We start from the raw sequence: 25131 nt of genomic DNA, 5'->3' as shown, positions 1-25131 counted from the left end.
ATGACCTGCAGGCATGCAATGGATTCTGGTAAGGGGTTAGTGCTTCATGATAGATTTCGTGAAATGTGCTGTCTGATCCACTCAGGGCAGACAATGCACTTGCTGATGGAGCTGCAGGGCGTTCTATCAACACAAAGCCACAGAGGGAGCACATCTCAGCCTCAGGGGAACACTGCACTTTCCCGGCGGAGCAAGATGTCAACGTAATACAACAATACCCCATACTGCCCTTGAACAGTAAATGGGTTTACTAAGGACAAGATGGAGAACTCTGGAATAGGTCTTTCTTTCTTCAGCTGAAGAGAAATTAAGAATTTGGAGGAAAAATTCAGGATTTTCCCCCATCTAATGCAAGAGAATGGAGCTCACCGTAGACCACTGTAGGTCCAAAATCCTATTTTAAGCAGCTTCAAAGAAACTGACGAGTATAGGTTGAGCGTAACAATTATTATTAACAATTGTCAAAAATAGTCTATGGTGAGCAACATTCACTTGCATTAGACAGAGAAAAACCTGGAATCTTTCAGGAATTTTTCATTTGTAGGTGTACTATTCCTTCAATGGTTCAGCAGTTTTTAACAAATCGGTTGAGTGAATGATCGAATGACTCACTCAGATTCTGAATAAATCAGTCCTGTTGAAATAATTATGTACTCACTCATAAAGATGGTCACTTTTTCCCACCTGCTGAAGTAACAAATTGACTTCAATTAATTAAGGAATCACTAAACTTTCCCCATCACTAATGCACAGGGTATACTTTTTGCACTTTTTGTCTGAGAGTGAATCATTTGTAATTAAAAATTTTCTTGTCCTTGTATAGTATTATTTTTGTTTTCTATTAGATCTGAAATTAGTATCATACACTTGATGTTTCTCTATAATTACATTATTTATATCCTTATATTTCAAGGCAAAGTAAAGCACTTTTAAAGACACATAATAGAAGAGTCGCGCACACAAATAAAACTGAACATGTGGTGACTGAATCCTTATTTTATTGTGTGGAAATGTTGAAAGGCTTTGGAAAAGGCATTTTTGCTTTTCTTTGTTTCAAGCTAGATGTCATAAATAATCTCCCTACACACAGCATATACAGAGTCATCTTAATAGTATGCATATGAAATATAAGTGGTTTCACTGTGTATCATTAACATGCTCATGTATTGTTTTTGACTATGTGCTATTAAAAAATTCAAATATTTAAATAATCTAATTTATTATAGATACAATAAAATCAACTGATTCATTTAATAATATATTCTATAAACCTTAAAGGATTTGTAAATATGTTCAGTGTCTGTCCAAACATATGAAAATGTACATGTGCTACACTTTTTTTACTCTACAGACAAATACCTAAGAATACTAATGAGATGACAGTCATGCATTTCTGCTCCACCATATCACCTGTGCACAAGTGCGACATCATTTCCTGCTGTCAGTGACGTTCCTAGCTATGTAAATTCATTTGATTGGTTTGTAGAGTCTAGCAGTGATCCGTGAACACTTCCCCTCCCTGGGTCTACAAGAGGTGGAACTGGGCAGTGTGGCACTTTAAGGTCAATGTAATTGGTGACCACAGTCCACCAGGTCTGGCTCGGTGATGCAATTCTCTGGTCACCTCACTAAGGGCTAGATAAGGTATTTGAAGTCTGACCATTTTTAACAGGCAGTCGATTTCAGCACAAATCCTCCAGATATAAAATACATGGCCAAAAGTATTTGAACATATGTCACCCATATGTGCTTGCTGTACATTTAAGTTCAACATTTTAGCGATAACAGCTTCTACTGTGCTGGGAAGGCTTTCCATCTGGACATAAGTGCATCAGGTCTGGTACTAATGGCTCACAGTTAAGTTTGTTAAGTGGGGTTCAGGTCTGTGTTTTTTTGTTTGTTTGTTTGTTTGTTTGTTTTTTTTCACTAACATCAAACTTGGTCTTGATCTAATGTGAGGGCATTGGAACAGATATGGAGAAATTTAGCATTACATCAGTTCCTCACCAATGGATCATCTGCAGTGAAAGGGTGCCATCAGAATTAGAGTACAAATATCTGATAAAAGCAATAATTCACAAGTAATCCACATGACTCCAGTCCATTAATTAATACCTTGTGAAGTTTAAAGCTGGATGTTTGTAAGAAACAAATCCAACATTAAAGCATTTGAACATTTAACTGTCTCTTCTGGCCCCAAAAAACTGTCCATAATGCATAATAATGCTTCCTTCAGTGAAAAAGCCCATTGTTGTCCTTTCACATCAAAATCCACCATATTTCTCCCCAGATTCAGATAAGACACGATTTTCACTGGAGAAAGTAATATTATAAATAGAGGACTCAAGGGTTTTTATTTTATTCATTTTTTTTTATTATTAAAGGGATTGTTCATCCAAAAATGAAAATTACTCACACTCAAGCAATCCTAGGTATACATGACTTTCTTCTTTCAGACAAATATAATCGGAGTTAAATTTAAAAATGTCCTGGCTCTTACAAGCTTTATAAAGGCAGTGAATTGGTGATATTCAGTAGTAAGAAGTCCAATAAACTGTCTATACATCCTAAAAAAAAAGTGCTCCACACGGCTCCAGGGGTTAATAAAATTAGGAGGTAATTTTCATTTTTGGGTGAACTATTCCTTTAAAATTGTCTTGAGAGTTTTTTTATATTAGAAACACATAGCTTTTCACTTCACAAAATGTTAAGTGAAAGACTGGTGTATTATTGTGATGTTTTTATTGGGCTGCTTAAATTCTCATTCTCATTCACTGCAGAGGATCCACTGGTAGGAAGTGATGTAATGCTAAATTTCTCCAAATCGGTTCCAATGATGAAACTCATCTACATCTTGGATGGCCTGTGGATGGGTCAATTTTCAGCTGATTTTCATTTTTGGGTGAACTATTCCTTTAATCAAGGGTGATTTTACTGTAGTATTTTGAGCAGTGCTGTGCTCTGCATGACACTAACTAGCTCATTTCAGGTGTCAGTTTTCAAGGAAAAGAAACCAAATAGAATTTAAATTATACTCCAGTACTAAATCTCTGCAAAGAAGCTGCTCTGAATGATAAACTAGGACAGGTTTCAAACTGCATGATCATAATTTCTCACAGATCCCTCTGTTTAAATTTAATCAATTGTGTCTTTTGTGCCATGCATGCACTGGACATGACCTTCTGCAGTTTGCATACATTCATGTTGACATTGCGCTTATGTTAATGCATGGCTGGGAAAAGATGAATGAATAGATAAGTAAACTATTACTTTAAATATGAAGCAGTTAAGAATGAATATTGCACTATTCTGTTATGTTTCCTTTGACAGGTGTAATCTATTTTGCAAAAGGAGAGATGCCCTGATTTCTGAGGAGCAACTTTCTGCACTGGAAGTGTTCATATTTCAGCACTGTGCTTGTGAGAACAGAAGTGCCAACTGCTGCCTTATCAAAGCTAACACAAAATCCCAGATGACTCAGTCAGGGAAAAAAGGGAATGGATCACAATACAGGAAAGTATTTTCCTCACATGCTTCCAAACCTTCATGCACTGCTGGATTGCCAGGATTTTACAAGGTTCAAGTATTCCTATAGCTCAAACAGTAGAGCATGGTGCTGGCAACGACAAAGTCATGGGTTCGATTAGCTGGAAATGCATGAACTGCTAAAATGAAATGCATAGATTGAATGCAACGTAACGCACTCTGGATAAAAGGTTTACCAAAATACATTAATGTTAACAGTTATTTCTTACTATTAAATTTTCTGTAATACACAATGAACTTTAAGTAATCTTCTATCCACTGAAATATATTGTAGAATACAGCTGCAGCTGAGTGGCTGATCGTTATATTTATTCTGACCGGTATTATATGGGGTAATTTTCGATTATGTTTTGATATAATGTAGATTTAATATTTTAGAATCAAACTTATCTTTTGCAATCAAAATTTGTAATATACTGCATATCCACTATAAAACTTTCAGTGAAAGTACCGATTTATGTAACCTATTGCATGGCATGATTTTGCTCACAGACGCACAAAGACCCCCAACACAGAGCATCCAAGCAAAACCAGCAAAGATTCAGTTAATCTCATCTGCAGAAGCTCACGTGCATCCATTCAATACAAGACAGAACGCTGCTTATCAGACAAATGTTTCATAGTAAGAATAAACTTACTTGCTCCCACCAGAAACATTTCACTACCGAAGAGCAACAGTCCGACTGAGTTAACAAGGACAAGAACGCGAGCCATATCTCCACTTCAAATGTCCAAGAATCCAAATAGATATAGTTATCTTCTTTTGCTTCTAAACGGGTTTGTTTATAGCAACATTATGAATATAAATTCATCCAAATAAACACATCTTAAATGAAATACAGTAAAAATCTCATGATGGACATCATGTTCGCAAATCCTATTAAAACACGTGCCGGAACGTCCATGACAGCATCAGGTATAATATTGACTATTCTTCGACTTCCAAAATCCTTCCGTCTCACTTCAGATTCCTGCTCGATTATTTCAGGCTTTCCTCCGAAACTGAAGGTTGTGAGGGAGCGTCAAGTTCAGTCTCAGTGTCGGAGGTGTTCAGGTCCTGACGCTCGTGCATGTCAGTGTTGATCTTGAGCGAGCGTGCGGCGATCAGCACCATGGTCAGCTCCAGCGCTGATGCGCGCGAACGCGAGCCAGAGAGACAGCGGATTTATTTATTTATAAATGTGCGCGCATCCTGACAATTGTGGAGATCTCAGTGTTACTACATTCCTCAATGGCCAAGACTCTAGAGAGTTCCCTCGTTCATTTCAAAGCCTTCAGAAACCAAGCATTTACATGAAAGAGGTATCTTCGTTTCACGCAGCCAATAAATAATTAAATAAATAATATACAATAAATAAATAAATAAATAAATAAATAAATAAATATAATATAATATAATATTTTGTTTTGGAGACAGTTTTTTGAAAATAATGCCTTCACAGGAAGACTAGGAGACTGAAATTTGGATCGTCCAGAAATTACTCTGTAAAGGTGCGGACACATTTACCGATTTTAATTTAATTTTTTTTTTTTATAAATTTACCGAATTTACAGCCATTTTAATAGAAGAACCGACGCGTTTTTTTTTTTTTTTTTTTTTTTTTTTTTTGCAGTTTGTAATGTAGCTATCCTTCAATGTAAACAGTCTGCAAAGTTGTTAATCAAAAAGTGCATGATAAATAAAGATAATGTCTCTCAAATGAAAGAGTTGACCCTGAACCTCCTTAACAAGTCGTTATATTTTCGAATCTTCTGCCTGTTACCTATATACGTCACAAGGTTTATTATTTGCATAATCCCGCCTGCCCGCAAAATAGACCTGCCCACAAACACTTCCGCTAGTTAGTGTGCTACATCATGCCTGATTTACATCATCAGCCTCACTGGGCATTCTAACACAGTTCCCACACATGCATCTCAAGTACGTAAATAATAACAATAATGAATGAATAAAACTGTAAAGTACCACATACAAAGTTTAAACTTACCACTGAGAAACGTTGTGATCAAGTCATGCTTGCGATAGAGTTTCCAGTTGAGCGACTGCATGGTATCATCCTCGAATTGATAAGGTAATATCTATGCCATTTCTGTAACCTTATAGTATCTTTGTTTACAAGTACCCCTCGAGCAAAAAATTAATTATGGTAATAGGCGTTTCGTTTCTGACCCGCATTGTACACGGAAAGACCAATCACAACAGACGTGGCCAGCTGACCAATCAGAGCAGAGTATGCTTATTGGTAGGGAGGAGTTTACAGACCTTAAAGGGGTCATCAGATGCTACATGCACTGTTGGCAGGGTGTGTACACAACCACCCTATAATGATAAAAATCCACCCAGTGTTTTTTTTTTTTCTATCTGCTAAAATCTTTACTCCTTTCTCAAATCGTGCTGCTCTCAGACAGATGCCTGTCTTTGTGACATCTCACAGACAGGCCCCTCCCTGATAGTTTGATTGACAGTAGCGTTTCAGACTGGACTGGCTTCTTAACTTAGACCTGCCCTGAGTGAGCTGTCAGTCCGCCATTGTTTCACGGCTGGAGCAGATGTAGACAAGAATGTCTTCTTAGTGATTGAGGTGTTTTGTTGTTGGATGTAATAATGAACATAGCAGTTGTCATTTCCTTCCAACATCTGAGCCGCTGAAGATGCAGTGGATTACATTTGTTTCTGAAGGAAATGTGCCCCCGATCTACCTAAATGCATCTATTATCATTCGTGGTCCAGCTTCACCAACAAAAAAGGTGGGTATAAGGTTTTTTAATGAATCTTTGCAAATCGCCTTTCCTAATAATGTGCTAATTAGCAAGTTTAAGAGAGGGGCGGGGTCAGCAGAGCTCATTAACAATTAAAGGAAAATGCTACAAAACGGCTCGCTCTGAAAAGAGCTGTTTTTGACAGGGTAAAAAAGGTGTTTTTTTTACACTGTCATTGAGAAATTTTAACCAAACTGTTACAGACCTAAAGAATCATCAACTTGTGGAAAATGGGCATCCGATGACCCCTTTAAGCTCAGAACTGCTTCGAGCAATTTGTTTCGAAATCATTGAAAAACTTATTCTGATATTAAATGTATATTCTGAGAAAATGTATTGTCGTAAATTTTATAACGTTATGGTTGTACCACTGATGGCAGATGGACTATTCTGACGAAGCTTTTCATACTTTTCTGGACCTTGACAGTGTATTTTACTTGGCAGTCTGTGGGACAGTCACAAGGCTCACTGTTTTCATCCAAAATATCTTAAATTGTGTTCCGAAGGTGAACAAAGCTTTTATGGGTTTGGAACGACATGGGGGTAAGTGATTAATGACAAAATTTTCATTTTGGGGTGGAGTATCCCTTTAAGAAAAAAACTATTCCGTAGAAAAACAAGGACATTATCTGTTAAGTTTTCGAATTATCCTTTAACCCTAAAATGCAACACAATGTAATTCAAAATACTGTACAGACAAAACACCTGTGAAATATCTACACTGTAAAAAAAAAAAAAAAAAAAAAAAAAAGTGTTATTTTAACTGTAACATTTTGTGAAAATGCTAAGGAAAAAACTGTTAATAGGTTAACAGTAAGTTCCCGTACTATATACAGGGAAAAACTGTAAAAGATCTAACTACTATTTCATGTAATTTTACAGCAAAATGCTGTTAATTTTACAGTTTTTAGAAGTAAAAATTACCAAATCAATGTATAATTTACAGTCAAAAGCTGTAAACTGATATTACCAGAATTCCCTGTGTGACACTCCAAATTTGAAAGTATTTTGTTTAAATAATCATGTTTTTTTAATAGTTTTTGTTATCAGTTATGTACACTTGGGCTTTATGTTACATCTTCTGTTGTTTAATGAAAGTTTATAGCATTATTTAAGTATCATGTGTGTTACCATGATGGTGTTTTGTGTTTGCATGAATGACTCTGTGCACCTTACGTGTCAATTTTTTCGAAATTGAGATTTATACATCTTCTCAAAGCAGAATAAATAAACTTTCCATTGATGTATGGTTTATTAGGATCGGACAATATTTGGCCAAGTTACATCTATTTGAAAATCTGGAATTTGAGGGTGCAAAAAAAATCTACAGTAAATACTGAGAAAATCACCTTTGAAGTTGTCCAAATGAATTCTTAACAATGCATATTACTAATCAAAAATTAAGTTTTGCTATATTTATGGTAGGATATTTACAAAATATCTTCATCTTTAATTAATATCCAAATGATTTTTGGCATAAAAGAAAAATCGATAATTTTGACCCATATTGCTAAAAATATATTTATTGCTAAAAAGATACCCCAGTGACTTAAGACTGGTTTTGTGGTCCAGGGTCACATATACTTCTGCTTGTGGTGAAGCTACTTGTGATGAGCTTTGATTCTTCATGTGGCTTTCTCTTTTACCACCTGCATTGTTGTGGTAGTTGTCAGTACAGTATGTTAAAGGTACAAAATAGATTTTAATAGCAGTGTGTTTGTTGAATTTACTGGTTTACATTCAAATTTTCTTGTTTGTAAATAACAGTTTACAGTTTTTGGCTGTGCATTTTTTTTTTTTTTTTTTTTTTCAGCTGCAAAAATTATTTTATAAAAACTTTTTTTTGCAACATTATTCTGGCAACCACAGCTGCAAAAATTATTTTATAAAAACTACAGATTTTTTTTTTTTTTTTTTTTTTTTTTTTACAGTGTATACAGAAAATTTCCTCATATAAACAGCCTATTAGGTCCTATTTTTTGAAAATTTCATAGAGTGTACACCTCACTGACCACCTGAAAGTATCTGAAAATTTAGAGACCTTTGGCCTTCACAATAGCCTTTGCAATAAGCTTGAAGGTAGAAACCATAGTATTTTTTATCACATAACCTTCTGACATAATTAAACTTTAGAGAGTGTCACAGGGTTGCTCTGCAATGATTTTCAGCCTTCTATCTTACCGGGAAGGTTTTTAAAGGTCAGTACAGCACCGCAGCCTCTAAATATGCATTTTCAGGTACTTTGCCTCCTTAAAGTGTCAGTGATGTAAAGGAATGTTATAGAATCATAAAACTGTATGAAAAATCATTTGGAGTTTGTCTATGATTTACTGAATAGGCTCCAATCTATAAATAATATAGTAGAATGTTGTAAACTATAGCCTACTGTTGCACTTTTCTATACAATTTTGAGGGATGTAATCTTTTCCAATTACTAACCATGATATTTTTTTTATTTTATATCAAATATTTACTAGGAAAATTATTAAATTCAGTCCTAAATTGTAAAGAATAATGTCAGGAAACTGTCATATGATCATAGCAACCTGTTGTGATACAGCTGTAAAATAAAAAAATAAATAAAAAAAAAATAAATAAATAAATAAATAAATATAAATAAATAAATAATAATAATATATATATATATATATATATATATATATATATATATATATACTCTATCTTTGCCTCTCCTTTATCAGGATATTTAATTGCTTTCATCAAGTATTTTACTTTGTTATGTGCCTTTGAGAGTTAATTCTTCATCACTCTATCTTTGCCTCTCCTTTATCAGGAGATGAATTGCCTCCTGGCAACAGACAGAACTATCACTCCAAACACGTTCTCCATAAATGCTGAGGCATAAGTCAAACATGTAACTCAATCAAGTCCACTATTTTCCTCAGCCCCTGTTCAAGTACACATTAAGCTGTAAGAATTCAAGGCATGGCCAAAGATTTTTTTTCCCTCTACTTCAGGTGCATTCCATTAATGCAATATTTATTTTATCCACCCCTTATGAATATTACAGATGGTTTTATTATAGTAAAAGTGTAGTAACCATTGTTTTTTGGCATATTGATTACCATTTGTATAACCACAGTTTTACTACAAATACCATGATTAAACTATGGTTAGTGTAGCAAATCCATGGTTTAACTTTACTAGCCATGGTTTTTATGTTTTATTTGTAGTAAAACCTTGGTTGATTTTCATAAGGGACAATTAGTTTATCCACCAAATATATTATTGTTATTATCTCATGAACTTAAACGGCTAGTTTTCAGATCTTTGGTATTATGCAGCAGCTAGAATTCTTACTAGAACCAGGAAGTATGACCATATTAGCCCAGTTCTGCCAACACTGCACTGGCTCTCTGTTAAACATTGTATACATTTTAAAATCTTGCTAATAACTTATAAAGCCCTGAATGGTTTAGCTTCTCAGTACTTGAGTGAGCTCTTATCGCGTTATAGTCCTTCACATCTAGTATGAGCTCAAAATTCTGGCCATTTGATAATACCTAGAATATCATAATCAACTACAGGTGGCAGATCGTTTTCATATTTAGCACCCAAACCCAAAGCTGCATTAATTAGGTCAACCAGGACCAGGAACACTTCCCATAACCCCGATTTACTCACTACATCGTAAGAAGAATGGCATCTATGCTAATATAAGTCTGTTTCATTCTTATTCTGAGGTCTTATTCCATCCTTATTCAGACGAGTCCTCCGCACAGTATGACTTGTGTTGCAGTCTAAAATTAAACCACACCATGCTGGCTTTATCTGGCCAGAGGAGAACTGGCCCCCCGACTGAGCCTGGTTTCTCCCAAGTTTTTTTTTTCCCTCCATTTCTGTCACTGATGGAGTTTTGGTTCCTTGCCACTGTCACCTTCGGCTTGCTTATTTGGGGACACTTCGTTTTTGGCAGTGTTGTTGACTTGATTGCAGAAACACTATTTGAAGAGAACTGAACTGAGCTGGATGATGACATCACTAAATCAACGATGAACCGACTTTAACTGAAAAATTAACTGGTTACTACTGTAATCAACACAATATTTTCATTTTTACACTGTAAATTTTCTTTGATACAATCTTTATTGTATAAAGCGCTATATAAAGGTGACTTGACTATTATAATGTTGCCAACAAAATGTAAAAAAAAAAAAAAAATTCAAAATGTTTCAACCACAAAACATGCTTTTCAAATCTAGACGAGCATAGCAAATTATTGCTTTTGCAATTTGATCACAAGGTGGCGATATTCAGTAGGCTACAGTTGCAACTGAACATCAAGCTAGAATTTTAATGCACACCCATAGATTATGGCTTAAAGCTTATTTTGCAAGATTGCTTTGAGATTATTCTAAGTGTATATTAGATTGTTAAAATGCTGCACTTTTAAAGGCAGACAGCAGGTCCTTAAATTGAATGAAGTTCTTTATTGTCCTTTAGACACATTTGGAGCAGAAAAAGTCTGTAATCAGCACATGAGTTAGCAATTTGTCTCTTTCCATAGGAATAGAAGGGGATACATTTTAATCTGTTTGTGGTTCTTTTTATTTTTTTCACACTTGTATTCCACAGGCTCTAAGAAATATGCATTACCTGTTCAAGAAAAGTGTACAGAATGATTTAGATGATTGAGGTAAGTGATTCACGTAATAATATAGGTAAGAATAATTAGAGACAGAAAAACTGCTTAATGAATCCACTAGTTTTCTTTTTGTCTGATTTTCGTAATTGTGAAGACATTAACACTTGAAACAGACCATTTCCTCTGGCATTACTTTAAAAGAAAGAAAGTAATTAGTGAATGCAGAATAGCATGGTATTTTGCATTTAAAATGGACTCACCTAAAATGTTGGCTTGGATATATGCCTATGTTCCTCCAAAATAAATTTACCAGCCTTCTCTTTCCAAATTGCATATTACTCACACAAATTAAGAATAAGGACCAAAGACTGTTACATTGTAAGATGAGACCAAATAATAAGAGTGGGACAGTGGCCATATGTTGTTTCTGTTTTATTCAGAAATCATAAGAGGTTTGTGGAACAACAGAAATGAATAAACAATTAGCTTTTTTAAGATTCTGTTTTGCAATACAACAAATGATTCATGTTCTTTGTGCTGCAGAGGGAATAACAAAGGCAGTGACTGGCTCATTATTTTAAATTATACTAGCAATGTAAAGTGCATTACAGTCTCAATTGCTTTAGAGCTCTAGGATGCTAAAGATGAATATATGTACATTCAAATACTGTAGCTGTAGAAATTTTATTTCCAACTGGTTTCAGTCAAAATGAAATAGTCTGCAAAATCAATGGAATAGTGAATAAAAGTAGCTGAGGGAGTAAATTCCCTCTATATGAAAGAAAAGCTTCACAAGAGTCTTATAAATTTGTTTGGTAAAAAAATAAATAAGTAAAAGAACAAGCACGCACAGCTATTGATTTTTTCTGCAACAGGCTCTCTAGAGCTTTTTAATTTTTTGAGAAGGAGAGAGAGAGAGACCATGGTAAATTTTATCACCAGAAAGGACAGTATTCTAGGTCACAGAAATATTAATATTTATGCCAAGGATGCTTCTCCTATAGATTGATTAATCATCCACATCCACTGTCCTGACTCTGCAATAGTTTACACTCCAGGGATCTGTATTGTTACTCTGTATATTTAAAAGTCTCATTTTAATTAAACTGAATTGCAAATTGGAAACTTTTAAATTTTAATTATTTGACAGAAAGTGATAAACTACAAAGAAAAATGAGAGGGGGAATGAGACCTGCATCATGCATGTGTAAATATTTCATGTTTTAAAGTCAAAATATAAAGCTTTATCAAACCCATTTTACTTCTGTTCTAACATATTTCTGAATGAAAAAGAATTTTCATTAAGCTGCAACTTAAATATGTATCAGTTCTAATCATTGTTCTACTAGGGTTTTACCCATGAATGTGGAACAGTTTGCTAAAAATGCTAACAACGTGGTAAAACATTTTAGCATGTACTAAAATATGCTAACAACATGTTAAAACATGCTAGACACATGGTGGCAACATGCTAAAACAAGAAAATGCCAGCAACCAGCAGAGGACTATTGTGTGTTCTCACACTACGTGGTTAAATTTAATTCCAGTACTCAAGAATGCAAGTACAGAGGACGCATGAAAGTGCCTGGATGTTTTCTTGATTTGACATGATAAAACATGCTAACAACTTGTTAAAACATGCTAGCAACTTGAGCAACGTGATACAAATGCAAGAATCATGCTAGAAACATCCCCTCCCAAAAAGTAGTATACTTGAAGTTTATTTTATTAAGTATACTTAAGTAAAGTTCAAGTATATTTTTAAGTATTCTTTATGTAGCAAGTATACAAATATCAGCATTCTAGTAGTACTTTTAAGTATACTTTAAGTATACCAGTAGCAAACTTTGAGTACACAACTAGTTTACCAATATGTTTGTAGTTTGTACTGCTATTATACTAAAAGTGAACTTATAGATATACTGATAGTTTACTAATTAAATACTTTGTACACTTTGAAGTATAGTCTCTGTAAACTACTAGCACTTTAATGCGGGTAAGTTTCATAAAAAATAAAGAAATATCATTTTGAACAAAAAGCTGAAAATAGACTATGAATTGGATTCAGAATGATAATCAAAACGTAGATCAACACCCCAAAGCTTGACTGTAATCATTACCTCTTCATCGGTCAACATTTTATTCCATAACGTTACCGTTTTGATGCTGTTTCATGTCAGATGATCATGTTAGATTACATGTGTTAGTATCTGTTGTTTCTTTTTCTTCTTCACTTTGTTTTTTTGGAAATTCTGTACAGAAGATGTGTACTAGCGCCCTCTACTGTATAACAATGAAAACACGGATTCTAGGAGTATAAGTATAGCTCAAATATATTTAGACTTTTTGTAAGTATAAGTCAAGTATACTTAAATGTCATTTTAAGTATATTTCTGACGAGTACATAAAGCCCATTTCTGAGAAGTACATAAAAAGTAAACTAAAAGCATACTTTCCTATTTTTAGTTTAAAAGAAGTATACTAATAGCACACTTGAATAAACTTATTTTTCGTAAGGGATGCTAAAATGTTTTAATAAATTGTTAACGTTGTTAACATGCCAGTAACTTGCCAATAATGTGCTAAATATGCTAACAAAAACCCAAGAAAATGTCAGCAACTCCCAGCAAACTGAGCATATTTTTTTAATCTAATGATTTTTGTCAGTCTGATGAGGTCTGCTAAGGGTCTGTAGTAGTCTTATATGATCTGAGTTTTTATTAGTCTGTCTGACTTCTCCGGACTTCTCTGAGTAAAACCTATAAACTTCAAGCTTTTAAGAGATTTTTTAAACTTTCAGACAAGGCTTTGCCAAGCCGACATCAAAGCATAACATGCTACTTTTAAAGTAGGTTCTTTTGCAAGGCACTGTATTAGTCTTTAAACAAAGGGAGGGTTTGGTCAGTTAAGTCAGGTTTCTAAAGAGAGGATACCCACCTGGATCCATCTTTAGACTGGGACAATGAATCAGATTTTGTTCCTCTATATTTCCTTACTGTTTTGTATTCACATCACTATCTTTCCACTGTTGGTGAGTATAGAAGGGAGGGATGGAGTGATTGTGAGGAGAATATTTTGGTCTTCCATTTGGGGTGAGTCAATGAAACAAAGCACCCAAGGACAGAGGTTACATCAAATGCATTGACAGAGACCCTTTTGTTGTCTGTCTATGCTTTTATAATTTTGTGTTATGTGAAAACAATAACAGCAATTTGTTTTACAAGTGCATTTTCTCCCCTGGTATGATAGTAATAGCTGCAACTCTGACTGATGGCTCCCATTTTTTTGTGAGACAAGTCAGTCAGAATCTTTGTTTTGTTGTTCTCATTGGTCTTGACTCTACTGAAAGTTAGTAATTTAGATAATGTTGTATAGAGACATGACACAAGAGTATTTCTGTTTGAAAGGCAGAATGATTGCAGGGAGGTCACAGGCCCTGAAGTGATCTTTATCAGAACAGGCAAAGAGTTGCGGACCAAAATGTTGACTCACACAGACAGACCACCAGGCTTGAGTTGCTCACTTTTTATTCAGAGAAAAAGAATTGTAAAAATGAAAACTGATTTACCCTCTGCATTTCAAAATTGACATTTTGAATAACAAGTTCTTGTTGTTTTAAAGACAACCGGGGCTTTCAAGCTTCAAAAAATGTGCAAAAGCTCCATAAAAGTGTCATAAAATTGGTCCATGATAGTATATAAGTCTTCTAAAGAACGATACATTTCTGTGATAAACAGCTGTTGAAATCTTGACGTCCGAGCCCTTATGACCATGTTCACGAAGGAAGTAACAATGTTTGAATCTTTTCAATTTATCGGTTTATCTATTTGACAAAACCATTCTGAATGATTTGTGCATGAATCGGACTGACTCAGTTCTCAAGTTCAACTCACTGACTCAATGATCCAGTCCTGTAGATTGTCACTGAAACATCTTTAACATGAAATGATTGTACAGCTTCAGAAGACTTTTTTTGTTGTTTTGATTCGTCTTTGAAGCTTGCGTCAGTCGCAATTCATAATTAAAAGCAGTGCCTTCATCTGAAAGCATTCTTCTATAGAAGAAAGAATATCATACGGATTTGGAACGACATGAGGGTGAATAAATTATCCCTTTAACTTAAATGGGATCAAATCATGATGTTATATAGAAGAGAGTAACATTTCTTTAAGAGCACATGCCTAGGGGGACATCATCAGGATATTAATAAATATATAGGTATTGATATAGATTAATGAAGTCTGAGTGAAAGAGGATACTGAAGAGCTGACTAGTAATTTTTGTCATAAATAACCTCAGACAGTGTGTGGGTCAGCATCTAATTAAAAGGTATTGAGGCTCACTGTCTGGCAGATGATTTATCAAGCTAGTTTCTGAAGGAAAGTGCAGTGTTTGACGAGACGAGAGATATGATTTATTATGTCAAATAATGTGATATGGCACATTATCAGAGGCTACAGATGTTCAATGCTAAAAGCAACACAAAATATCTCAGGTTACGCATGTAGGTTCCCTGAGAAGACGGACAAGACACGGTGTCCCCTAGAGAGCACTATGGGGAATTTCTGAAGCATGAGTCTAAACACAACAATGAACTTGGCATTGGCAGGCGGCAGCCTATGACGTCACAACTGGTCACAACCAAGAGGTTTTTTTTTAATGACTGTCCTACTACAGGATTTAATACAGAGTAATAGCTCACTACCAGTTACAAAAGACACTGTAACAGTCTGTCACGGGCAATTCTAGTTTAATTTTTCATCAATTCATTTCTTAAATTATCCTTTGACTATGTTCTGGCCCACCATCTAGTGGCGAAAATTTTGACATACTTGACATCACAACCAAGAGTATAAAAGGGCATCTGTAAAATATGTCATCCCCTTCTTGTCTGAAGGAGGCATGCAGGAATTCCTGAAGCATGGGAAAGTGACGCAGCATTTCGTTCTCCTTCTCAGAGAACCATGGTTACATGCGTAACCTGAGACATTCCCTTTCAAATGGGAACACTATGCTGCATCCCCTAGAGCAGTGGTTGGCAACAGGCGACCCGCGGGCCAAAACCTGTCTGCCGGCAATAATATCTGGCCCACACTTGCAGCCAGATTATTTTGATAGTGGCTGGTTCTGAAATAGATCTGTCATGACAGCAACAGTTACTCACAATCACTTCATATTTAATGATTTCAAAATAAAAATCCAATACATTTTTTGCAGCAATGTTTTATTTTGAGATTAGTTGAACTTTTAATTTGAAAAGTTTTTATTCATGGTTCCGTCTAATATTATATTCTTTGCAAACAGCGACAACTTAATTGCAGATAAAACACACCGGCTTTACATTCACAAAACTAGGTAGGATGAACGCATAGTTGTGTTTCTATTCTTCTTTGTAAGCCCTATTTTCGCTGTCCACGTTCTTCTTTAGACTCTTTGATAGTGCCATTTTATCTCACCAGCTAGCTTAAATGTTAACATCAGTCTGAACATTAAGGGCATGACTCAAACATTAATGGGCTTATTCAAGTCCTCTTTTATTTTTTGAGTTATTTTTATCACCATATGTCCCACACGTGTGTTTTAGCAGGGCGTTGTTGCAAGTTGGTGAATGAAGATACTTGCTAGGTTACGTGTCACTACTCTGATTTATTAATTTAACCAGTGTAAAACCCGGACACCGCCACACAAATGTGGCTTTTTTTTTTTGGCCCGATGCCAAACTTACTTGACGGCCCCTGCCCAATAAGGGATGAGTGCCTTATTGGCTGAACTAAGTCAAAGACTCCAAGGAGTCCTCACCCCTGCACCAGCCTAACCACATTTTTATTGAGGCCAGCAACCAAAAAGCCTCACGGAGAGCCTAACATTCAGAGCCAACTGGCCCCCGAAGCTCTGCAGACTGGAGGCCTAAATATAATGAGAGGTGCCCTAGCAACACTCCATACAACCTAGCCAATACCTAGCCAAGCTCTAGGAGCAGAGGCCTCAGCATGACGTCTCTCTAAATCGAGAGTAGGCTTAACTACACCCCACGCTCAGGACTTCCTATAAGGAGGCTCACAGAGAACCTATAGTCTCAGCCTCAGATGTCATGCCCACGGACCGTTGGCTGAACGTTGGATGCATATGGCACAAAAAATTGGAAACACTTCAGGAGTTTTTATGTCATCATCAGATTGGTTGAATTATACAGGTTTTTCTTGGAGACATGTGTGTTGCATTCTTTAATGTTCCTCCTGTAAACAAAGGTGCAGTGATGCCAGACACCTCATGGAAGAAGAAAGCCATCATGTTTACAACTGCAACAATGAGTGCTTATCAGGATCAACTAAACACTGGATTTTTAAAAGTATGTGGAATATTTAAATTTTGTAGCATAGGATATTTCAAATAGGTCCAAGAGATTTACACACTGGTCTGTTATTGTTGGGACATTTGACACAAAACGAAATGTGATTGGTTGCTTTACCATAGTAATAAGGCCTCTTCAAAGCGGCCAATGTTTCCAGACCTTCTGCTGTCACTCTGAAGGTCTGGCTATGCAAGACCTAAGAGCCTACAACTCACAAATGCTGTCATTGAGGAGCTCTGGTGAGTGGAGGCCTCAAAGGAATAACTCTTTGTAGCAAGAGGAGGCCTGACGACACTCGCAGTAGATGACTAAGATCTAGGAACAGAGGCCTCAGCATAACGACTCTCTAAAATGAGAGGAGGCCTCAAAGAAATAATTCTCTATGGCGAGATAAGGCCTGACAATGCTTGCAGTAGATGACCGAGCTCTAGGAGTGGAGGCCTCAGCATGACGACTCTCTAAATCAGGAGAAGGCCTAATTACACCCCATGTAAGGAGGCTCAAATAGAGCCTAACAACATAGAAAGCTGCCTAGCCAAGCTCTAGTGCATTGAGGAGATAGTTTTTCTCCTTCTTCCCGATGTCCGCCAAGTTTACCCAAAGATGTCTCTCCAGCTTAGTTGTCAGAGACAGCGTATTCAATGTGGATGCCTCACCAACCAAGAGATAGCTAGCCAGCATCTCTTCAATCAAAACATTGACAAAAAAACATATTCCTGCAACCCATCAGAATAGTTTGCCTGTGAATAATGAATGTAAGCAGAATGGGGCAGTTATGTCCTGACAAAGGGCGTTCATCGAGGTGACCACGAGGGACTCGTGCTTCTAGGGCAGATCTAATCTTTCCATGGCGTGAAACATAACATCCAACAACTCATCATATGCAGGGCAAGTGGTCTGTGAGTGCTCAGAGACATGGTCAATCTCAGCAGCCTCTTTCTGCTCACCTTGGCTTGAGGTGAGGAGCACACTCGCTGCCGGACGGATGACATGAGAGACAGCACATCATCATCCAGCAGCTTGCTCTCGCCCGCCGATGACGAATGATAAATATTCATACCTTTCTTAAACTCGTTGGCAAGCTCCACCTGCGAACCCCACGATTGCAGTCTCCTACTCACCTCGGCTGCAGCGGAACCACAAGGTGTAGATGGCTGTTCTGATTCCCTCAAGAAAAGGGACAGACGAGAGCAAAGCTTTCTCATAGAAAAGTGCTCACAATGCACGCAAACAGCCCCTTCAAGGACTGAGGGTACATGCTTCTCACCCAGGCACATAAAGCACATAATATGTGTGACATCAGGTCTCAAGAAGCACTGACACACATTCTAAATTTTGCGGTGTTAGTGCTCTCTATAGTTTGCCTGTTTAGACACACACTGAAACAAACGGTCTCCTAAAGACAAGAAAGAGGATGGCTTATTTTACAGGTGCCCTTTTATACTCTTTGCCGCACCAGTTGTGACGTCATAGGCCTACATCTGCCAATGTAAAGTTCATTGTGGAGTTTAGACTCATGATTCAGACACGAGTCATGCCGAGGCATTCCCCATAGCACCCTCTAGGGGACGCAGCGTAGAGTTCCCATTTGAAAGGGAATCACTCCTGTACTTCATTACCCCCTGGTGGAAATGAGTGAGATAGACAGAAAGAGAAAATGAGTATGTGCACGAGCTCAATACATCACTTCAAGCTACAGCATTTTCTGACTGGGGTTATAATAGCACAGTTATTCAAGGTGTCAGTCTCAATTGCCTACATAGCCTTCAAACTTATTTTTTAAAACTTGTCAGAGTGTATCTTGATTAAATTTCCCTTTATATTTTAGTTGTAAATTATTTTTGTACTGCATTATTAAAACATTAAAAGTATGGGGTGAATGGTCTGGTACAAATGTAATAATTTGTAACTGCTCTTTGCTAAAAGTGTAAAAAATGGCTGATGACACTGATCAAATAGATTTTATAGTTTTGGAATTTAAAAAAGCAAACCTTTGGCTTCACATGCACATTTGCAGGGACTTTTCAATATCAGACAGTTTTATTCTGCCAAGAGAAGATGTTGAGTAAATGAGGCATAAAGAGATTTTTCATCCTAAAGGAACATGGCCAACCTGGTTGTTTAAATCATTTTTTTTTTTTTTTCAGAGAAAACCTTCTTATGTAATCTTTATAATGGGTTGAAGTTTTTGCAGATTAGCAATTTGTGATGATGCATTTGAATAATTGATCTTTCATACCTAAATCACATGGTTTAGAGAGCTGGCCAACACAGAGAGCTTGCTGACTCCAAGTCTTACCCTCCTTTTTGTCTTATTAAAAAATAAATGAATAAATAAATAAATAAAAAGTTCAGTCATATGCATTTCACAAATTTAATGATCCATTCATCTAGTATTGGAGTGAAAAGCTAGATAATGACCTCAGTAAAGAGAATGAAAAATAAAATGCACTCTGGGTAATGATTAATTTCCACTGCCACAGTCAACAAAGCCACTACTCTTACTGATGAGCCAGTTAATTTCAGCCTGTTAAATTTCATCATTCCATCAAAGCAACATTACTTAATACTGTATATGAACAGATATCAAGTAAGCCTGCGTAAGTATGTCCTGCATCAACACAGCTTGAAAGCACAGATGAATCAAAACTAGGTTTCAGCATGCACTTCCCAGAAATATTTTGCTCAAAAGCACAACACCTATTATTAATAAATAATGATAAGAAAAACTTTAGCAGCATGTTTGGAATTCCGAGCCATAGAGTGCTTACCATGAGAGGAATGCTGACTCACTGTTTCCTGTTTCAGCTGCAGGCAGGAAACCACAGGAGCAGCTCTTGGGTGTTGGTTGCATTCTCACTCAGTTATCTACAAACATATAAAGCCCCGGGGGTGAGTTTAAAGCAGGGAGTGGAACGGTTTGAATCTTGGGCATTTCTCATATTCATATGAGCCACCAGAACCAGAGCAACAAGTCATCATATTAGAATGATTTCTGAAGGATGATGAGACTGTGAACGCTGGACCCAGCTAAGAAGAAACTTTCTCAGAACTTTGGCAAGGTTCTCTCAAAGTTATGAACAAATGTTCAAGTGACATTAACAGAATGTGTTCAAAGTTTTCTGGTTTTTAATAATGTTCTCAAAACATTAGCAGTAAAACATGATTCATGGAAATTGTTTTTGCTGAAATATTTTGGATGTTTAAGTTTAGCTACTTGTTTCAGAACATTTAAAAAAAAAAAGTAATGTAAAAAAAAAAAGTGACGTTCTCATAATGATAAAAAATTAATTTTCCCTTAACGTTTTAAGGTCCCCTTGCTTTTTAAACATTTAAAACCTAATTTTAACTTAATGGGAAAGTTAGTGGATTATTCTTAGAACTCAAAAAAAAACAAAAAAAAAACAACCCTTTTAATTTTGTAAAATCCAAATAAGCTGTACAGTTATTTATTGGAAATGGTTTAAACAATATTTTTCGTACTTGTTTAATGAACTGTAAACAGTTATTGCACATGCACCGGTTTACTGTCACTCGGTAGTGGTTGTACCAAACCAATAAGAATAAATAAAAACAAATTCAACAAAAACAAAAACACTAAAAATAAAAATAACACAAAACAAAGAAAAAAAAGAAACAGAGAAATCATAAGGATTATAAAAAATAAAAACTAAGGAGCAAACGAGAAGATTAATACAACACAGGTGATCAGAATAAACGATGATTAACTAAATGGGAACAGGAACTGAACCAAATAAGGGCAGACAGTAACTAAACAGAAATAAACATTTGACATTTACATGCTCACCTGCATAAACATGCCATAGAACTGCTGCAGGGAGGCGTGAGGACTTCAAACCAACAAAGTAAGATGCCAAAGTCATGGCTTTGCCATAATGTGGATAAATTACATTTTAAAATATATTGAAATATTGAAAGCTTAATGTTATTTTGCATATTTGATCTAATAAATGCAGCCTTGGTAAATTTTTCCAAAAACATTAAAAGGTCTTTCCAACCACAAACTTTTAAATAGTAGTGTATATGATCAGATAATCACAAACTTTTTCACTGTGTAATCTAAGTCTAATTTATTCCTGATGAACGGAACATTCATAGTCTGTTATCTCAGGAGGAAGTCTAACTAATGACTTGAATGTGCATTTTATGGTTTCCTGCATGAAACTTCACTGATCATGTAGTCAGTTGATTTAAAACACATTCAAATCAGTTCAGAGTTCAAATGAATCATAGGTAATGTGCCGAAATAATGTGCAGAAATATCTGTGCATGGTTTTATAGAAATTTCTGACTAAGATACAAAGATGATCTTGTTTACTGGCTATTAAAATCCAAAGTGTCAGCTAAATTTTCCAAAAGCTTTATCAGAGAATTGAAGTGTGTAATTTCTGTGTGAATAAAATCATCTAGTTTCATTGCATAAATAATGACTGGTAAAACACATCACCCTGTCTTCAAATTGGTTGGATAAACAGATTGCTCCACCCCAATCTCATACAACTGGTTAGGCCAATGATGTTGTGCTGGGCTGGTCAAAAGCTCAAACTAACCAAACAATGTTCTGATAGCACCACAGAGCAATCACACAAATGGAATGCACACAGCCGTCTGCATATTAAGCTGCGATAGAATAATTATCTTATTGAAAAAAGTAAACGCTTCACCTTTAAATAATTATGAAATACCCTAAGAAGCCCATAAGAAAAAAAAAAATATATAGAAATTCACTAAACCATGATGACAGTGACACAGTAAGTGTAAAAAATATTAACTGATATACAAGGCTGCATTGTTGTTGGTTTTGTATATTCCTCATACTCCATATTTTGGTCCGGAGTTTAGTCCATCCTTTCATTCCATATGTTTTTATACATCCTCTTTTCAGTTCATTTATTGGTTGTGCATTGAGGTTATGGTTGCATCTCGTACTGGCCCTCAGTAGCAATGAAAAAGTCATTGAGTATGTCCTGTAGGTGATCAAAGGTTGGTCTGTCCTCTGGCCTTTCCTTCCAGCACTTCAGCATGATGTCATAGAGCTCTTCTGGACATCCATCTGGACACGGCATCCTGTAGTCCCTGTCAAGGTTGCGGATCACCTCTGGATTCGTCATGCCTGAAATTGTGAGGAAGGCACAGGTAGGCTGTTAAAGATCTACCCATCTATCCTACACACTTCTGAATGGAAAACGAAACCCAAGAGAGAAAAACCCATTACCTGGATACGGCACTCTGCCGTATGTGACAATCTCTGTCAAAAGAACTCCAAAGGACCACACGTCTGACTTGATGGTGAAAGTACCAAAGTTTATGGCCTCAGGGGCTGTCCATTTAATAGGGAACTTTGCACCTGATCGGTAAAAAATACACAATGACAGATGACATATGGGGTTTTCATAAATGTGGTGTCGAACAGAGATGCATGCATGGAAAACTAATTTGTAATTTGAGATAATATATATATATATATATATATATATATATATATATATATATATATATATATATATATATATATATATATATTATAAATAAAGCGTCAAGGAAAGAAATTTCTGCCATAATGTGCTTTTTTTTAAAAAAAAGACATCAGAAATTTCATCATGGAAAGAAACTTGTTTTTGAATATTAGTAACTTGTACTCAAAAAGGTCAAATATGTCAGTTCATCGCATTAGAAATCAAATGTCAGCACTGACTGGTGCCAATTAATCTGTGTTAGTGGAAAAAACACTGCACTGTGGGAATAAATTAGTGTACTCACCTTCTTGTGCAGTGTATTCAGATTCTATGATCCTGGCAAGGCCAAAGTCTGCAATTTTACAGTGCAGGGTATCAGAGACTAGAATATTAGCGGCACGCAGGTCTCTGTGAATATAGTTTTTCCTTTCTATGAAAGCCATTCCTTCTGAAATCTGTTACATAGAGAGTAATAAGGGAAGAGTGTGAAGTGAAGAGATCTGTCAGTGTATGAGTAGCATTATTTACTGTTACAATCATCAATTCATCAATCATCAAAAACAGACAATGATGCTTTTAATTTTTTATGAGAAATGAATATACTGAACATAATATAGTGGAATATTCTGTCATTTTTATAATGCAGTTTCTCAAATATGTTTTTCAAAAAATTGTACTGCACATTTTTTGTTGTCAATTATATTATTTAAAATCGATCCAAAATTTTTTTGATGTATTACATTATGTAATGGTTGTTTTATGCCATATCAGCATCAAAGGATATTAATTAATGGCAAGAACAGGGTAGAAACTTATCAGGCTTTTTAAAAAAAAAATTGCCATGAAATATCCTTATAAGTTGATATGGCATAAAACAACCAAATAAATATACACAATGATTTATGATTTTTATAATAAACTCAAAATTAACCTTAATATGGTTTAGCCTTTTCAGTATATACATAAACAATTTGCATTTATTTATCATTGCATTTACAATACATTTGTAATGCAGACCATAAAAACGTTAGCAGCAACATAGTTGGCTCTAACAGGAAGTTGCTTACACACAGAGAGCAAGATCACAGTCATGCATGTTAGGGGCTTCACATTAATGGAAAAATGTACGTAACATCCTGCCGGAAGATATTAATCTAAATTTGCGGTGGTTGTTAGAAGTGTTCAGATCTAAAAATGTTCAGACCATAAGCTTACAAGACCAAAGACCATTTCCCCTACATTTTCCTGACAGTCTCTGGTGCAAAAAAAATTCTACAAATAGTTACAGAGCTGATGTATACAGAGGGTGCATGAATTAACTCAAATTAATGTGCAGATTTTCAAGCAATGCATTTAAATGTATCCTTTTCCATAAAGATTTAAATCTGCATTGCCGGAGAAATATCAATGAATTTCTACTAAGCTAAGACAATCAAGTGAAATCATAACAAAAAATAAATAAAATATTCTTACTTGTGCAGCCATGTCAATCAGCTTGGGAAGTTTTAATTTATGGCCATCATCTGTCTTCAGAAAGTCTAACAGGCTTCCTGAATAGGAAAAGAACAATTGTATAGTTTGAACAGTTATGTCATAATTTGAAATGGTTTAGTCTATAATAATGTTGTGGTAATACTAACCATTAGCCATGTATTCTGTGACAATATAGATGGGTTCATTAGTGACTACAGCATGCAGTTTCACCAGTCTCTCATGCTGGAGCTGTTTCATCAGATTAGCCTCCTGTAGGAATGCCTCTGGCTCCATGGTGCCTTCCTTCAAAGTCTTGATGGCGACTTTCTGGTTGTTTTTGTAGTACCCTACAAACAAGAGCCGCAGACACATGCAGGTTTATTAAATAAACTTGTGAAGAAAATCTCATTGATCTACGGCAGCTCAATGAACACAAATTTCAGGAGAGATATACTTTTAGCCTCATGGTCAGATTCTTGAGAAAAGGCCTAGAACTAATAATTCATTATCAGGTAGATTTTAATCAGTCATTTTGTCTAATTTTAAGTAAAAATATTTCTGTTTTGTTTTAAACATACACCTTACTAAAAAAAAGTTATATAAAACAAATAAAATAATTTTCAAATGGATAAAAATAAAACTATAATATAAAAAATTATAATAATATAAAAAAGATATAAAGAATACATGTTATGAAGATCTGCAAGAGCACATACTGTGCAATAGGAGAATATGGGTCAGAGGCTTTTGCATCTTCTGATTATTATTGACTCTGGTGGCCAAGGTCAAAACCCATTTGACATACAATTAATTTATCATTCATGTGGCTAAAATATGACAATTTCACACAAAACCACATGACACACTGACACATGCCCTTGAACAAGCAACTTCAGGGCCTGTATAATGAGAATTTT

At 35.6% G+C, this 25131-nt stretch overlaps 2 protein-coding genes across 3 annotated transcripts in view; both read right to left on the bottom strand.

The window, feature by feature from the left end:
• LOC109109639 (fibronectin type III domain-containing protein 4-like) overlaps positions 1-20137 on the bottom strand; it is a 41148-nt gene extending 21011 nt beyond the window's left edge. The window contains exon 1 of one of the 2 annotated variants that reach the window (XM_042777589.1): positions 20036-20137. Coding sequence is in view for 1 of the 2 variants with exons in the window: in XM_042777588.1 (XP_042633522.1) it covers positions 4185-4260 (76 nt within the window). In the remaining variant the exon portion in view is untranslated. Of the gene's footprint in view, positions 1-4184; positions 4777-20035 lie in introns of those variants that run through there. The other variant, XM_042777588.1, reaches the window with a different exon arrangement.
• Positions 20138-22084: 1947 nt separating this feature from the next.
• Positions 22085-24601, bottom strand: LOC109091682 (tyrosine-protein kinase Blk-like). The gene is made up of 5 exons (XM_042777585.1): positions 24382-24601; positions 24215-24291; positions 23046-23196; positions 22501-22632; positions 22085-22398 (listed from the first exon to the last, which is right to left on the bottom strand). Exons 1-5 carry the CDS (start codon positions 24584-24586, stop codon positions 22196-22198), a joined length of 768 nt encoding a protein of 255 aa, XP_042633519.1. The 5' UTR covers positions 24587-24601; the 3' UTR covers positions 22085-22195.
• Positions 24602-25131: the final 530 nt, after the last annotated feature.

This window comes from Cyprinus carpio, chromosome A20 (assembly GCF_018340385.1).
Source record: "Cyprinus carpio isolate SPL01 chromosome A20, ASM1834038v1, whole genome shotgun sequence".
NCBI classification, from domain to species: domain Eukaryota; kingdom Metazoa; phylum Chordata; class Actinopteri; order Cypriniformes; family Cyprinidae; genus Cyprinus; species Cyprinus carpio.
The sequence above is the reverse complement of the archived record's forward strand: the minus strand, read 5'-3'. Positions and strand labels throughout refer to the sequence as shown.

Bases quoted from the DNA above. Each gene is read 5' to 3' on its own strand.
- LOC109091682 (XM_042777585.1), bottom strand. From the start codon at position 24,586: ATGTGTCTGCGGCTCTTGTTTGTAGGGTACTACAAAAACAACCAGAAA. The intron at 24,292-24,381 runs GTTAGTATTACC...TTTCCTATTCAG, and splicing joins CACAGAATACATGGCTAATG to GAAGCCTGTTAGACTTTCTG. The intron at 22,399-22,500 runs GTAATGGGTTTT...TCACAATTTCAG, and splicing joins CGGCAGAGTGCCGTATCCAG to GCATGACGAATCCAGAGGTG.